This window comes from Nasonia vitripennis, chromosome 5, assembly GCF_009193385.2.
Source record: "Nasonia vitripennis strain AsymCx chromosome 5, Nvit_psr_1.1, whole genome shotgun sequence".
NCBI classification, from domain to species: Eukaryota; Metazoa; Arthropoda; class Insecta; order Hymenoptera; family Pteromalidae; genus Nasonia; species Nasonia vitripennis.
The window spans coordinates 7,957,804-7,974,351 of record NC_045761.1 but is presented as its reverse complement, the minus strand read 5'-3'; the positions used below and the strand labels follow the sequence as shown (position 1 = coordinate 7,974,351).

General features: G+C 49.0%; 1 protein-coding gene across 3 annotated transcripts; it reads right to left on the bottom strand.

Moving 5' to 3' along the window:
- Positions 1 to 7,002: 7,002 nt before the first annotated feature.
- On the bottom strand, positions 7,003 to 13,968 carry LOC100120102 (protein drumstick). 3 transcript variants are annotated; one of them, XM_031931835.2, is made up of 3 exons: positions 13,577 to 13,968; positions 12,189 to 12,599; positions 7,003 to 10,631 (listed from the first exon to the last, which is right to left on the bottom strand). In XM_031931835.2, the coding sequence occupies exons 2-3, from the start codon at positions 12,416 to 12,418 to the stop codon at positions 10,616 to 10,618; spliced, it is 246 nt and encodes an 81-aa protein (XP_031787695.1). In that variant the 5' UTR covers positions 12,419 to 12,599; positions 13,577 to 13,968; the 3' UTR covers positions 7,003 to 10,615. The 3 variants fall into 3 exon arrangements, with proteins under 3 accessions (XP_031787695.1, XP_031787694.1, XP_031787696.1); XM_031931834.2 differs by having other exon boundaries at positions 7,003 to 9,707; XM_031931836.2 differs by lacking the exon at positions 7,003 to 10,631 and having other exon boundaries at positions 12,185 to 12,599.
- Positions 13,969 to 16,548: the final 2,580 nt, after the last annotated feature.

The following is a 16,548-nucleotide window of genomic DNA, read 5'->3' as shown; positions in this document are numbered from 1 at the left end:
TCGGCGCGTGCGAGCTCCCCAATGAATGTCACACGCTGTATACACGCTTATACAGTGACACACGCGTGTCCCTCAGTCAGCGGCGGCGCTAGACACCTCGTGGCTCCCTATTCTACTAGAGGCTAGTCCCTATAGTCGCACAGCGGGACGGACGGCCCACTCCCTTGCATTCCCCCGCGCGCGACGATGATGAGGGTAGATCCGAGCGAGCCGATAAAGCACCGCTTGACTTCTTCGTCTTCTCTCTCGCTCGAATATGTGCTATCACAATATTGCCCCCTGCGCGAGATGAGACGACGCATATTATGCTTCCTCGAATTTCCATCTAGCTCGCGATGACAACGTTTCCGTGGGTAGACCTGCCGGTCATAGCGTTAACGACACCGCGAGAAAAGCTCGCTTACGATGAAGTTTCGACGCAAAGCTTCGCTCGAGCTATTTCCAGCGGCGAGGAGCGCAAAACAGAGGCGAGCGCGGGGGATACCATAAATCATTGCTCGCGCGCGAGTCTCTCTCGGACAATCGTGCGTCGAATAAACGAAGAACTCGATCGAGCGGTCAGATAAGCGCGCCGATTTACAAGACTCGCGAGCGCTCGCGCGCAGGCACCTTCGAAAGTGTTATAAAACGATCTCACGAAAAAGAAAAAGGACGAGAGACTCAGTAGACCTTGGTCGGAATTATTCAGGAATTCGGCTGTCTCTCTCTCTCTCTCTCTCTCTCTCTATCTCTCTCGTTTCGCTGTATCGGACTTCTTCTCGACTATTACGTTAATTGTCCAGCGGTCTAATGCCACAGAGAGTGAGCTTTCGTGGACTTATTCGCGGCTCTGGAATTTTTTTCTCTCGATTCGTCTCTAACGACGTTATGCGGCTTATCTGCGGGTTACGATGTCCGTCATAAAATCGAGCGAGATAAAGTTCCGCGTGTATAATAGATGTCTGAGAGCCGACCGCTTGTTTTTTCTGACTGTCCGGCTGTAAATATGAATTTAAAACGGACCATCCTGTCGATTACACTCACCGATGAACGAGCAAAGTGACGAGGAAATTGGCAGTCCTTCACATAAGCCGTCAGCGATTACGACAAACTTCTGTCGTCTCTAATAACCAGCTATAATACCCGTAAGCCACACATCGTGTTATTAGCGTCTGCCGGGCATAAATCGTCGGTCGACAGAAAAAAAAGAATCGCGTGTACGGAATGATTCGCGGCGAAAACGGCACAAGTGTTGAAGCTTCCGAAAGGAACATACGCACACGCGAGCGAGAGAAGAGAAAGCGCACGCGATTGCTGCACAAGTCGAGCAGTTGCGTGGGTGAGAAAAGAATGAGAGAGCGAGAGAGGAAAAAAAGGGACGCGATAAATTAGGTACTCTCGGGAGAGAGAATACGGGGGGATACTAATCAGATTTGCATAACTAGCGGCGGCTCTGCCGCGTGGAAGCGGTAGCTGGTGCTGTGTATACATAAGTGTGCCAGGGCCGTGAGTTCGCTGCGAGAGGATTGGATTTTTGCTCCGGGCAGGCTAAGGTCGCGAAGGAGCTACCGATTTGCCTGATGGCTCTGGGGAAATACTGTTCGACGCCAGCCGCTTCTATTATAACTGTTTCAGAAGTGTGCTACCGCTATGGATTTTGCGCCTTTGGACATTGCATTGTGCATAGACACTTTACTGACACGCTTTTCTTCGTTTGAGTTTTCTGAAAAATTCGACGACGGTACACGGTAGTTTATTTTACAATCCCCCTCGCGCATCCCTCAATCAATCGATTTTTATCTCCGCCGCATGCGTCAATCAACACAGTCCCATTGAAAAATCGACAGTGACGAACGACCACCAGCACACAATAACGACAAACCCCGAATTCATTCACAATCTCGAATCCGGAATTAACGCTCGATCGCTTACGCTACGTGTGTGGGACGCTCGTATATACGCAGAGGCTCGTAAAGACACATTCTAAGATAAAATAAAAAGTGCAGCCGTAGGCATCAGATCTTCGCGCGAGCGAGAGAGCTTTGTGTGCTACTTAGCTGCGCGGCTCGCAGCACTACTGGTCATAGAATATGCTAATGAGGCATTGCGGGAGCATGAGAATCCGCCGACTCGCGGAATGCCAATCGCCGCCGCCGCAGCCGAGAAAGGAATATAGAAGCTGCTTCCAGTCTCTCTCTCTCTCTCGATGATTCTGACCTCCCCCGTAATCCAGGTGCAGCTGCCGCGCGATCGAACGGTATACACGCACACACACTATCGGTCGTCGCTTTGCGCACATCCGCGTTGGTATAGAGCTTTAAATGTCAACGTCGATGCTGCGGCGACGTAAATAATTGGTGTTATTAAAGTGGCACTGCCGAGAGAGAGAGAGAGAGAGAGAGAGAGAGAGAGAGAGAGAGAGAGAGAGAGAGAGAATTCGAGAGGGAATATAATGTGTAAGTCAGCGGAGAGGCGGTGGCCACGGATATGCGCCGCATAGCCTTCGCTGCGTTATTTATACCGCTGCGGTGCGGAGCTTGTCCTTTAAGACTCCGACGAGAGAGAGAGAGAGAGAGAGAGAGAGAGAGAGAGAGAGAGAGAGAGAGAGAGAGAGAGAGAATAAGAGTGTATGACGAGTGCGCTTGCGAAAATACTGCGCGGCTGACCTTATAAACATCGGCTTGACTTTTTCGTCAGAGCTGGAATGTCTAACGCTATAGATCCGTTTCCAGGTATGCAAGCTGCGCCCGCGTTGTCGATGGGCTCATTAAGATTGGCGAAATTTTATGCCGAAAGCACACTACCTACCACTACCACGCAGTAAAGTGTCGCGGAGATTCTCTCTCGTCTCGGGTTTCCTCCGGAGAACGAGAGAGAGAGAGAGAGAGAGAGAGAGAGAGAGAGAGAGAGAGAGAGAGAGAGAGAGAGAGATGCTTACAAGTTCGGGGGTGATTTCGGATACGGATGACTTCACCAGCTGCTCCTCATCCGGCCCGCTTCTGGCTTATCTCAATTCGCTCCACTGCATGGATTTACATATTACATTCTACTGCGGATAAATAGATGCGAGATGGAATTCCAGTTTCTACACGTGTGAAACTGTTCTGGAATTCCTATTTCGCGAGAATCGCTTTTGCATCGAGTGCTATTAACGGTAAAACGTATTACACCGCGGACGTTTCCATCGATGTATTAACTTCCCTATCAGCTCTTTTATCAGCCGCAGTTTAAACAAGATTACGCGCGATTGAAAAACCGCCTCTTTATCGCCTAACTTTTATCAATTTTCCTCACACAGCCGCAGTGAGGCACCTGCCAAAAATAACGCGGTCCCCGATACTCCGATCAGCGCATCAAATTAAGGCAAAAGGTATCCACTCATCCTCCTAGCGTAGGATTTTTTCCCACGTATCCGTACACAATCCGCGTAGCAATAATATCATAACGACCGCAAGCTCATAAATCCCATCTCTTGCGCGCGTTTATTGCCATGGCCGGCGAGCACTGCGCTCTTGGAAATATCAAATTTCGTAAATCCCGCGCGCGCGCGCGCGCGCCGGAAGCGGCTGTCGAGGAATTAATGAACGTCGCTCCTAAAAAATCCAAAATAGAGACGTCCAGCGCGTGTGAGAACGAGGAAAAGCATCGGCAGCTCGATATGATCACGAGAGAGAGAGAGAGAGAGAGAGAGAGAGAGAGAGAGAGAGAGAGAGAGAGAGAGAGAGAGAGAGAGAGAGAGATGACTCGATCGGGAGGAACGCGTGGATAATAAAGTAGCTCTCGCGGTAGTCACCAAAAGTCCCTCGCGCGATGGGAACCCAAGTGGCTTGGTCTTCACATATTGTAGCAACAATTAGGTGAAAGGCGCGTTGCTCCCACAGAGCGCAAGCGCGAGATAGATCCCCCACCTATAGCCGCCGCGAGAGTTTATATCGACATCTCGAGTTCGCGCGGAGAAGATCGTTTAATATGCCTCTGTGTGTGTGTGAATGTGTAGAGGAGAGAGAGAGAGAGAGAGAGAGAGAGAGAGAGAGAGAGAGAGATATGGAGAGACGCGTGGCCCCCAGTTGCGCGAGTAGCCGTAAAAAGCCGCAGCTCGTGCTCGCCCTGGGCGAAATATGATTCTCTTTTCCTCTCGACGGTAGTTGCGATTTGTTGCGGGATGCTCGCGTTCTATGCGGCTTCTTTCTCTTTCTGTGCAGTGGATTTGTGCTCCAAAACAGCCGAAAAATGAAAATACTACACTCGCTTTTTACGGCCATTTAACGATCCCATACATAAATTCTCCAAATCCTCCCGAGCCGATAAATAAAAGCACACTCAAGCGTGCATAATACCCTCTCTCTCTCTACATAACATGCATCTCACCGCATGCATCTCTCGCAACCGCGCTGCACGTGTATTATTGTTCCATTCTATTAGATGCATTGTCCGTGATTTTCCGCGCGATCGATTAGCTCGTGGGCGTGTCCGCGCCGAGCCGCGTATAGAATCCATATACCGCACACGTACACACACACTCGCGCACGCGCGCGCGAGAGAGAGAGAGAGAGAGAGAGATACTATAGCGCTTCCGCATCAGTGAAAGCGCGCTCGCGGCTACCTGACTAGCGCCTGCACACTACTGCCACACTGTAGTGCATAGTGGTGCATATACGACCTTTCACCCGAAAAGCTGCCGATTTTAGCCCGCGGAGGTGAGAGTCCATGGGAATACGTACATGTTGTTGAATATCGTTTTCAAATTTCCCGCGCTAATTGAATGATATCGACGGCCCGTCATATTCGCTCCGCTGTGTTGGTTACGTATTTGTAAAAGCGGGATATATAGACGTACGGGGAGAAAAATGGAAGCTCGAGTTGCGCAATTAGCCGACTGCGGCTCATAAATCAGGCATAGGTAGATACAGAGAGTGAAAGAGAGACGTTAATTGATGTTCCATTTACCTAGGCTTATTTACTCTGCAGGGAAGATATGCATAATGAATGGAAATGATGCATCGAATATGCAGGTGAGCTCGAGAGAAGTCTATACTGCAGCGCTGCACAATTCCGGCAGGCTAGCTTCTTACAGCCTAATAAAGTTTCACACATTGCGTCAGAGCTGCGCTTGGCTCGCACGCGGCGGAGAGAAATCAATTTTCGCGGCGTAACGCGAAAAGTGAATCAATAAAGTACGCGGATTATCACCGAGCGCGCATAAAGATCTTTCGCTCATGCTACATTTCGAAAGCACGAATTTTCCTATATACAACCGCAACCGCATCTCCAGCGCGCACTCGATACAATGATTGATGGCCATTGTCCCGAGGAGCAGCGGCGCAGCGTTAATCTACAGCTCGACTGAGATGTGTTTGCTCAAGGTAAATTACAAGCTGTAAAACAATCGCGGCGTCCCGTCAAATAAAGCTCTCGCTCTATCTCTGGCGAGCCGCGCTGCCGTAAAAAGGGGCAATATTTCTCGGGAAAACCCGCCGACGATATTTCCTCACAGTGGCATTCCCCTCACGACTATTGCCCCGGGAGGTGAGAGCTGCTGCTGCTGCTGCTGCTGCTGCTGCTGCCGAGATGCAGCGCGCGTTTATCTCTCGTTTCCAACGCTGTTAAGTGTATACCTACTGCTACGCTTCGAACTCGAAAACTCGCCATGTATCTCCGTATTATTGCGCTGATACGCGCTGCAGCCTGCAAGAGAGTAAATAAAACGCGTAATTACCGGGCTCGTAATTGAGTCACTGAGAGAGACGCGGCTCTCGCAGTATATTATACGCCGCGTTCTGCGCAGCTTCGGCGTAAATTAGAAAACAACAATCGCGAGCGCTTGTGTAAAAAAGCTGCGGCGGCCTTTTCTAATTATGCACGAGAGAGCTGCAAACGCGTGACGAGCATAAAGCCCAAGGGTTATAGTGCGTGGGTAGATCGAGTGCGATGAAAAGGATTTTTCTATACGCGGAAAAGTTAATGTACAATCGCTTCGATGGAAATAGGAAAATTTGCAATTAAAAGTATGAACCGCGAAAGTGTTATTTTTAGTGCTGCGCGCGCACACACGCGCCTGAGATATGATCTTTCTTAGAATAAAAAGCCGAGTACTCACCTCTGTGCCGACGATCCTCTCGAAACAACGGCCGACACTTTATTGAAAGCACTTAGACGCAGCTCCTTCGTTATCAAAGCCCGCCGAGTTATTAGCCGCGACTCGGTTTGTTTACCTCTCAGGCTTACGGTACTGCACACAAGCGGCAATTTGCATCTATGCAGCAGACCGATTGAAACGACTCGTCGAACAAGCGCCTCGTGTTCTCTCCTCTGCGCGAGGGAGAGAGAAAGTTCCGAGGCTTTTGCGGCTTCTTCCTGCCGACGCGCGACGGTTATACCCTCGAATCTCGTATGCAGATTAACAAATTCACGCGCGCATTGTTCCCCCGACTGGCATTGTCTCCGAGCTTTCTTTTGCTTTCTTTCGAGCCCCGAGCAAACCTAACATTTGCGCGAGGGCTATACTAATGACGCAGCCGCGGAGGAAATTAGACGCGCGACGAGACGTGCGGAATATTTACCGAGACTTTTGCGCGATGTGTGGTTAGAATTGAGGATAGGTTGGGTGTGCGCGACGGGCGACGCGCTGATTGCTGGAAGTGGATCGAGGTCGAGGCAGGTCGTGCACTTTTCATATTTTTATATGGTATCTCGAAGTTTACCTATCAATTCGGCGGTAACATCTGAGGAGGTGGATTATACGACGATAAGAGACGTTAATTGGAGGATGCCGTCCTGTAATATAATGTGCATTCCATATTTACAAAGCGATTTTCATATCTTTACTTATTTCAGAAACTCGCACGTCTCGCGCATATGACACTGGAATGAATGTTCAGCTGGTGCAAATTTTATCGCGTACGAAACGATTTGCTCAGCTGACACGTCGATTCGAAATAAATATATTCTGTAAAAACAACAAAAAATTGGATACGAAGGAATGGCCATCAAGGATGAGATAAGGTGAATAAAGTAATCGAGAGCTTTAAGTGTGTTCTACGACTTGGCGAATTTTTATTGGTAGATCGGTGCGCGCGCGCGCGCCGCGGACGACTAGATGGATCGTCCGCGCGCGCGCGCGAGCAGTTATACATTGCGTCATATCCCGATTGTGCATTGCCTCGATCATATAATATAGAATAGCATACATATACATAGAACGCGAAGCCGCTGCGACAATATTACAAATTCCTTTTATTTTTCGAATCGTTCGCGCGGTGTCTTCTTTTTCAAAGAAGCCCATACGAAGCGCCTCATCTCATTTTCGCCTATTACACACACACATATATATATATAATATAGTATAGTATACGCACGAGAGTGCCTACACAATGCGTGGGATGTGCTCGTGGATCGCTGCGAAATTGTAGTGGGACGCGCGCACGCGCGCGTCGCGAAAAAAAAGGAGTATTATAATATTATAATGTATAAGATAAGTCTTTACAGGCGCGCTCGCGCCTTTATGATCAGCGTTTGTGAAGCTAAAGCGATAGAGACTTGAGATATAGCTTGTACAGTGTGATTATGTTTCTGCAACTGCGTGTGTGTGTTGTTTCTTTTCTTCTTTATAAAAAAAAAAAAAAAAAAAAATTATATCGTTGTGCTCCTGCGCGTTTCACAGTACATAGGTACAGCAGGACGTGAGACACACTTGGTTCGCGTACACTCTTATTGCGTTTTTTCTTTTTCTTCTTTCGACTCGAGGTCCATCGAGAGCTACGTATATGACTAAGGACTATCCGATCGTACTTTGTTTCTCATATATAAAATTACTCGTATAATATATAATATAATAATATATATTTATATTCGTGATGTCCTATTTATTTATAATATAATAATAATAATAATAATAATAATAATAAAATAATATTAAAAACGCCGTAATACGTTAAGCTATTTACAAAGCGCGACTGCAGTCTCATTTCTTTTGGAGATACACATAGTAGTAGTAGTAGTAGTAGTAGTAGTAGTAGTAGTGAAGAGGAGGAAAGCTTGGAAAACACACATTGATGATGAGGCCGAAGTAGAAAAAGACGAGCGTGATCGGAAGGCGATGGAAAATTTCGACGATATTCGCCTCCCTCGCAACAAGTACATTCCTTATACTCGGTCCGGTCGAGCGTCTCTGCTATATATAATACATATGCATACACGAGTACACACAAACACATATAACACTTAGACAGCAGGGCTAATAAAGGCTCGCTCTCGATATCGAGGATCGAGAGGCCGCAGAGCTGCCGCTTCGCGAGAATTAACGCTCGACTGGACCGAGTGCGCGCTCTCGTTTCTCGCATTCTCTCTCATACTCGCTCGATACATCGTTTCCGCGTTCTGCCGTTGTTATACTCACACAGAGACACAAGAGGAGAGTAACGCGATACTGCCGATCGCGACACTTTTCTCCCTCGCGCTCGGCTGTATCGAGTTTCTCTCCAGTATACAAACACACGGGTTGGCCTGAGTTCCACACAGTCGATTCGCGATCTCATTCTCTCGCTAGGAAATTGCGAAAATCCTTTCATTATAAATCAGCTATACCGAGTCAATTTCTCTCTCTCTCTCTCTATTTTGAATAAAATCGACAACTCTGAAACTCAAGCCCACCGCGCGTCGACAAAAGGAGGAGCGCGTACATTATCGCGCAGTTCCCCGCTTGCGCGGCTAATTATTATTCGTGCCATCGGGCCGTCGCTTCGACGGCCGTCACTTTCGCGAGAGCGCGCACGAGACGGTGAATTTCGCAAGAGATTTTTCCTTATACCTTATTTTATCCACACCCACACACACACACACGCACACGTGCGAGTACGAATATAATGTACTATATTTTATGCGAGCGAGCTCGGAGGAAGGAATTCGTCGGACCCTCAGCTCGCTCTTCGTGTGCGCGTGTGCGTGTGTGTCGCCGGAGGCCTGGGCGTGGCTGACCGGTAGCCGATGCAGCAGCAGCGCGTGCCACGGTAGCATCGCTTCACTTCGTTATTACATAGTCCAATTTCGAGAGAGCTGCTGCCCTGCGGTCGTGTTCTTCCTTCCTCGGCTGCTGCTGCTGCTGCTGCTGCTGTTGCTTCTTTCGACGGGTGGATTCTTTTTGTTTTTGTTGTTGTTGCCAGGAGACGGTTGTCATTTGTGCGGGAGGGAGTTTTGCGGGACAGAGGCGACACAGAGGGATTAGAGATAGATAGAGATAGAGAAGATAGACACGTGTAGAGAAGAGATATAGAGAAGAGGGACTGCTGGACTAGCGAGAGCGCGGGAGTTCTCTTTTTTTCTTTTGTTTTTTTTGCTGTTTTTTTTTTTGCTCAAACGGATAATAAGGTCCCGCGTCAATCAGCGCCGGTACCTAAGTAGCGTTTTACATGACGTGCGTGTGTGCGTGTGTGTGTGTGTGTGATATGGTGTGCGTACGACGACGAACAACAGCGGACGGAGATATGTGTTTTTTTGCATATCGGGGATGTGTGTAGTAACGTGTGACAGAGGATAGAATACATAGATACATCATTTGCGTGGGTGTCCGATGTGTGCTTTTTTTCTGGTACGGGAAGAGGATAGGACTCGGGATTTGAGGGACGTGGGGCACTGGCGATAGTCGGCCGGATGGCTTCTAGTACCTAGAGTAGCCATTCGAATAGCCATTCGAGTAGCCGTTGGAACCCTTGTAGGGAACGGAGTGTATGCTCCTGGAACAGAGATCGTGCCAAAACGAGAGGTGAGAGGATGTGCCGGCATATATAGAGTCCTTAAGGGTTAGTATCGAAGTCGAAATATAATACCCAACACCGTCGGCGAAAGCTGTTTATATATAAGTGTTACAAGTATTAAAGCTGCGACGCGCGACACAACGTTATCGTCGTAATCGCGTGTGGCCGTAGCTCGCTATATATAACAAACAATCATCGAAAAAAAACAGAGATCTATATACGCTCTCTCTTTTCATAGTTTCGTCGACGAGAACAAAAGTTATATAAAGAAAAGAAGAAAACAAACAAAACAATCGTAAATATCACAGTCGTGCGAGAACGTATATTAAAAAGAGGATAATAATAAAATGCACAAGCGCGAGTTGGGCCAATAAGAGACGCGCGATATAAGTCGTTGTGCGCTCGCGCGAGAAGCTTTCGCCAGACGTTGCCATTTTGTTGTCGTTGTTGTTTTCTTCTCCACAAAGTGACAAATTGGTTAGTATCATCATAATAGAGTACAATGCAGATAGGCATGCAGGGTAGAGTCTGGGCGATTGAGGCTTGTCTTCAAATGGGGCTGATGTGTCAAAGCGTATAGGCGGTTATTGTGATATAATATAATGAACAAAAATTAAAAAAAAAACTGTCTCGCGGCCGATATACACTCAAGAGACACGCGCGATTCCACATAACGTAGTATAGATTCAAAGCAATGAAAAAAACAATTTTTTTCAGCGGATAATGGGTGGGGGTCTGGGGGTTGACAGTATATCGCACAACACTCGCATTATTTCGATCAGAGATTATAAGCGCGTGATTTTCTTATATTTTTTTTTTGCTTTTTTTTCTCAAGTGCGTGCGTGTTTTTGCGTGAGAAGGCAGGAGGTCCCCGAGCGAGCTCCCGCTCACCGCCACCCACATCTACAACAGAAGAGAAAAAAACAAGACCAGCGCCATTACACACAAGGTATCCATTAGTGCTCAGGAGCCGCAGAACGTTTGGCTGCGTATATACGCGCTCATAAGAGTCTCTCGCTCGCGCGCGCGTGTGTGTGCGCGGACAGCTGAAAGACAGTGTGTCGGAGAGAAAGAAAGAAAGAGAGAGAGAGAGAGAGAGAGAGAGAGAGAGAGAGAGAGAGAGAGAGAGAGAGAGAAAGAGAGACAGAGGATATAGCGCGTCTTTTAACGTTCTCCTCGTTATACGATCTGCCGCCGCGCGTTATCCTCCTGATTTATAGGTTAGCCGCGAGTCGCGACGGAAAATATCATCTCACGAGTATAGAGAGAGAGAGAGAGAGAGAGAGAGAGAGAGAGAGAGAGAGAGAGAGGGAGAGAGAGAGAGATGCTTCTTGTTCTTCTTTCCCGCGACGAGTATAGTGATTTGCGACGAGCTGCGACGATCAATTTTCGGACGGTTTTCAGAACACCGCCCCGCGGCACTTTTTTCTTTAGAACGAGATAGGATATTCTCCTTTTATTTTTTCATCTTGGGTTATATTCTCTGCGGTTGCGGAGACGGAGCAGCGGCGCGATTTATCGCTGGTTAAAACGTGTGTTATTAGGATGTATTAATGTCGCGTGTGACTAATTTCTCTCGGAAATTCAGAAGTAATGGAAGACAAACTACTCAAACATATGGAAACGTTTCACTCTCGGCGATTCGCGAACACGTAATACGCACGAGTATGCGCGGGATGATATCCCGCATGACGTGGTCTCGCATCATTAAATCTAATTATCGCACGACTCGGGTTATTGTGTCTCCTATTTAACTACGCCATATTGCAGTCGCCGATACACACGATTTCCGATTACGCAAGCAGCAGAGATACGCGCACTTGAGAATCGCCATTGTCCCAGAAAAATCGGCAGACTAACCGATCGTCGCGCAATCGCTCGGCGAAAAAAAGGCCGACGCACGAGAGAGAGAGAGAGAGAGAGAGAGAGAGAGAGAGAGAGAGAGAGAGAGAGAGAGAGAGACAGCGAGCGAGAAAAACGAAGAAACTCCGACGACGACGACGACGAAGGATCGGCAGAAAACCGGTTTGCGGGCGCGACTCTACACTGTACACTCTGCGCGAGCGAGAGCTGCATCGCGTACGGCTTAGTTATCGATCTTCGTTGCTCTCTTGCGCGCCATGATGATTGTCGCGAAAAACGAGACTCGTGGCGCGATATAAAAACGCGAATTTCGTGACTCTCTTATCGTGACACACACAGAAAGACTGTTGTACGCGAGTTGTATAGATTAGAGAGACCGTGTGTATGACCTCGTGGTCGCGAGAGACTATACGCGAGAGACGATTGTGATATAATGAGAGTAAGAAAGAGTGCCGATTGTATATATATATATATATATATATATATATATATATATATATATATATTGTATTATTATTATAAAAAACAAAGTGTGACTATCCAGATGTAACATAGAGAGACGACAGTATATAGTGTAGTATGGAGGATAAAACTCACCTGTGCTGTTTGAGGTTGTCCTGGCGCTTAAAGGACTTGCCGCAGACCTCGCAGGTGAAGGTCACGTCGTCCTTGTGGCTGCGCTCGTGTATCATGAGGTTGTAGGGCTTGGTGAAGCGTCTCTGGCAGTACTTGCAGACGAACTCAACGGTGCATTTGGCACGCATCTTCTGCCGGCGGCCGAACTCCCTGCCGTGCCCCTCTGTCTCCATCGGCATTATCGCGAACATCCTTATAAATTCCCACCGCTGACTCGCTGCTCGCAAACAAGACTCTCTCTCTCTCTCTCTCTCTCTCTCTCTCTTTCAGTGCCTGCGCGCGCCTCTCCCTCCACTCGCTGCTGCTGCTGCTGCTGCTGCTGCGACGGCTTCTCTCGTACGTATGTGTCTGCGTGTGTGTGGAAGAGTGTACCTGCCAACAGGACCGGAGAGGCACCGATTTTTTTTTTATTTTTATACTCTTGCGTGGGTGAGGGACTAAGTAGCGCGAGTAGCGGAAACCGCACGAGAGATACGCACTTTAATGGACTGTACTACTACTACTACTACTACTAGTACTACTACTACTACTACTACTACTACGCGTTATTAATCAGAATGCAAACGAGAAGGTTCGGGGGAAAAAAACGTAAGGAAAGAGGAACCGCAGCCGCCGGCGCTCTCGTCCGTTATAAAAAGCGCCTATTAAGTCGCCGCGGGGGAGCTGCGCCGGCTCGTTATCTCCGCGCGGGAACGAGCCTCGGGAAAACGCTCTCGTTTATGTTATATGCGTAGAGAGATAATCTACAAACGACCCGACGGTTTTATTCGGTCGCCTCGACACGACCGATTTTTTTTCTCTTTTTTCGCTCGTAAACGGAAATTGAGTAAAAGCGATCGTATAATTCGATAGTTTTTTTCTTATCGCCGGCGCTGATAAGCCAGTCGGCGTATATAAATTAAAAAATGGCACGGAGGGAGATAACGTTCCGCGAACCGCGTCTTACGTACTCGATCGCTCGAGCGACCCTTTTATGTGTCATACACATACACCGAGTAAAAGAAGTACTGCAGTAGCGCGGGTGCATCGATCGCGCTTGCGCTCGCGGCTGCAGTAGCGCATAGCAGGGGGGGGGGAGGGAGGGGGGTAGAGAGCACGGGCCAACCGGCGGCGAGAGCGCGGCTACCGTGCGCCGCCCTACGCTAAAAGCCCCGGCTACCGGTTTTTCGACCAGTCCGCGCCGTGTGAGCTCAGCGCCACACCCTCCGTTATTTTTTCCCGTCTTTTTTTCTCTCTCTCTCTCTCTCTCTCTCTCTCTCTCTCTCTTATACGGAGCGCGAACGGTAGCCGCGCGCGCGCTTATTCGTTATCGCTGGTACACCGCGATGGTGGTTGCAAGTGCTACTCACGCGTTCGCCGCTGGCTGGGATGCGATGTGTGCTGGTCCCGGAGAGTAGAATCGTCGGTTCACAGTAGTAGTCGAGAAAGCGTAGCACTCGATGCACACTGTCGTAGAGGACACTTTGACGAAACGACGAGTGGTAGCAATGGTATACGATACGCGAGAGCCGATACAGAGGGTATAGGACCGAATGGCTGTGGCAGTAGTAGGTCTGGACCGTTTGGGTGCGCGGCGTCGACTGAAGAAGAAAAGTCAGGCGGTCGGCTGCTGCTGCTGGCTGCTGTGAGAGCGGGTACACTTGGTAGCAGCGCGGCCCGAATAGTAGAGCGTCCGACGGTAGGTCTAAGAGTATAACGCGCGAGCGAGCGGCCAGGCAAAGGTCTCGGTCTCTCTCGCTCGCTTCTTCTGGTTGGAGGACCGGGGACCTCCCTACCGAACTCGGTCTCTCTCTCTCTCTCTCTCTCTCTCTCTCTCTCTCTCTCTCTCTCCTTCTCTACCGCCACTGTAAAGCGGCGGCGCTCGCTACCACCGCCACCGTGCTGCTGCCGCTTTGGCTGCCGCCGAGTTGCCCGGCGCGCTCACAAAGCCAGTTAGCCAGACAGAGACGGCGCGACAGGGGAGAGAGAGAGAGAGAGAGAGAGAGAGAGGGAAAGGCAGTAGCGCTTTTTATCCCCGACCGCGTATAGCGCCTCTCTCTCTCTCTCACAAATCCTTCGCGAGTCGCGCGTCGAGAAAGCTGCCGATCTCTCTCTCATCCCCCCTTCCCCTCGTTCCCACCCTCTGGCCCCGCCTCCCCCTCCCCGTGTGTCCTCTCTCTCTCTCTCTCTCTCTATCCCCTCTCGCGCTCGGTCCTCGCGTATCGCGGCAGCGCTCGATCCAGCGGGGGCGGTAGCGGGACGAAGAGGCAAAAATCGTCCCGGTCTTTTCCTCTTTTTTTCCGCGCGCGCAATTGTCCATTGCGACAATGCCACGCTGCCGTGCGCCAAGGAGGAAGGGAGGAAGAAAGCTCGCGGGTGCGAGAGAGAGAGAGAGAGAGAGAGAGAGAGAGAGAGAGAGAGAGAGAGGAGAGAGAGAGAAGCGCGGGGGCCGTCGGCGCGCGGGCTGCAGCGGAGATACCGCCGCAAGGGTTCCCAGGGCACGTGGGAAATGCACAGTAGTCGCTGTCGTCTCCCCCACCCTCGAGGCGAGAGAAGCGAGTTGCGAGTCGCGCGTCCGCGCGAGGACACGCCTACTCGGCTGGCTCGAAGCTCCGCCTCCGCGACGAGAGCTCAGAGCTTGAGGAAGAGAGAGAGAGAGAGAGAGAAAGAGTTTAGCCTATTGGCTCGTGACGTTCGCCACTGGGCTTCGCGGCGTGATCGCGGCGCCGATTATTATTATAATAGCCCGAGTTGCGCGCTTTTCGGCCTTTTTTCCTTATTACTATCATCGAGTGAGAGAGAGAGAGAGAGAGAGAGAGGCAAGAGGCTGCACCCGCGGGCTGATGCTTCTTCTTCTTCTTCCTTCTACCTTTCTCTCTCTCTCTCTCTCTCTCTCTCTCTCTCTCTCTCTCTCTCTCTTTCCTTTTCCAATTATTTGAGCCAGCCGCCGCAGCCGCGGTTCGAAATTTCCCATGCAAATTCTCGAGGTGCTCTCGCATCGTTTATTCTTCTTCCTCTTGCATTCTCTCTCCATATCTCTCATCATCGCCCACTGTGTGCGCGCGATTTGACTTTTTCATTTGCCAATAATATACGTATGCAAATGCGATGCGCTCGGGACGACGAGAGCGTGCGCGATTACTACCATATATTAGCCGCGAGCCGCGGATAATGCGCGCGTGCGACCCTTTTGTTTTTTCGTTTTCGTGCGGGGGAGGAAGAATAGTTGAGGAGGCGGTCGCTGTGATCGATGACGATCGGGATTGCTTTGAAGTTTTGTGATGGGATTGGTAGTTTGATCGAACTTTTTTGAGGGGAGCTTCTTATTATTCGAATTCATCTGACCGAAAGCTGGTATTTTGATCGTAGCAGCTTGATTCTTATTTTGTATTCGAAAAGGGTACCTTTGTCGTGTGTCGCAGAGAAACGCACTGAAACTTGAACAATAGATGTACAACGGAGTCGATCATGTTCTTCGACACCGTCCACTTGTTTTTTTTTTAAATATAAGCTCGTTTCTTTAGCCATCGTCTGAGCTTAATTCTCATTTCGTATTCGAAAAGAGTACGTTTGTCGTATCATGCTTGCATCTTAAACAATCGATCGACGAAATCGACTTATTTCTGGATAATGATTCACTCATTGTTTTGTCCTATAGAAATATAGTATTCTTCTTTCAATAAATTCTAAGTAAATTTTTAACCCAATCCTGGTGTATCAAAAAAAAAAAATGATACCTCTCACACTACTCCTTTCAATAAATTCCAAAGCTACACGCAACAACGACACCGACACAAATCGTCTATAAACTGATATCAAAAACTAAATGGTACATTAAATACAGTTCAATCATTCTCTACACGTCCCGCACAACGATAACAAATGGAAGCCTACTCCCCACACACACACACACACGCGCATCCAGCACCATCAGCTCTGAAAAGCCATGACAATACCAGAAGTGAAATCAAGAGGTAGAACTCGCGTCGCCGCGTTACAATACTCCCCCTCACAGCATCCATTATACCCACGCCTACAACGAGGGCACTATTTATTTTGAAAACATTTTTTCGGCGTATATCAAAGAGCCTGGCGCGACTTTTATCCAGCCATCATCGCTCTTTACAATAAACAAAAAGCATCGTCCCAACCTCTGAATAGATCAGCTCTGCGAAGGCGCTTAATTTCCCAAGAACTTTTCACGCGACTCACACCTCGCGTGAAAAGGACGAGGAAGTGACAGCTCGCGCGAGCTGACGAGCCTCGAGAGTCGAGTTCATAAAAAACGAACTTCTTGATGAGCCCACGACACTACGCACACACACGCCTAATGACAATGATT

Bases quoted from the DNA above. Each gene is read 5' to 3' on its own strand.
- LOC100120102 (XM_031931834.2), bottom strand. From the start codon at position 12,418: ATGTTCGCGATAATGCCGATGGAGACAGAGGGGCACGGCAGGGAGTTC. The intron at 9,708-12,188 runs GTGAGTTTTATC...TCTCTGTTCCAG, and splicing joins GACAACCTCAAACAGCACAG to GAGCATACACTCCGTTCCCT.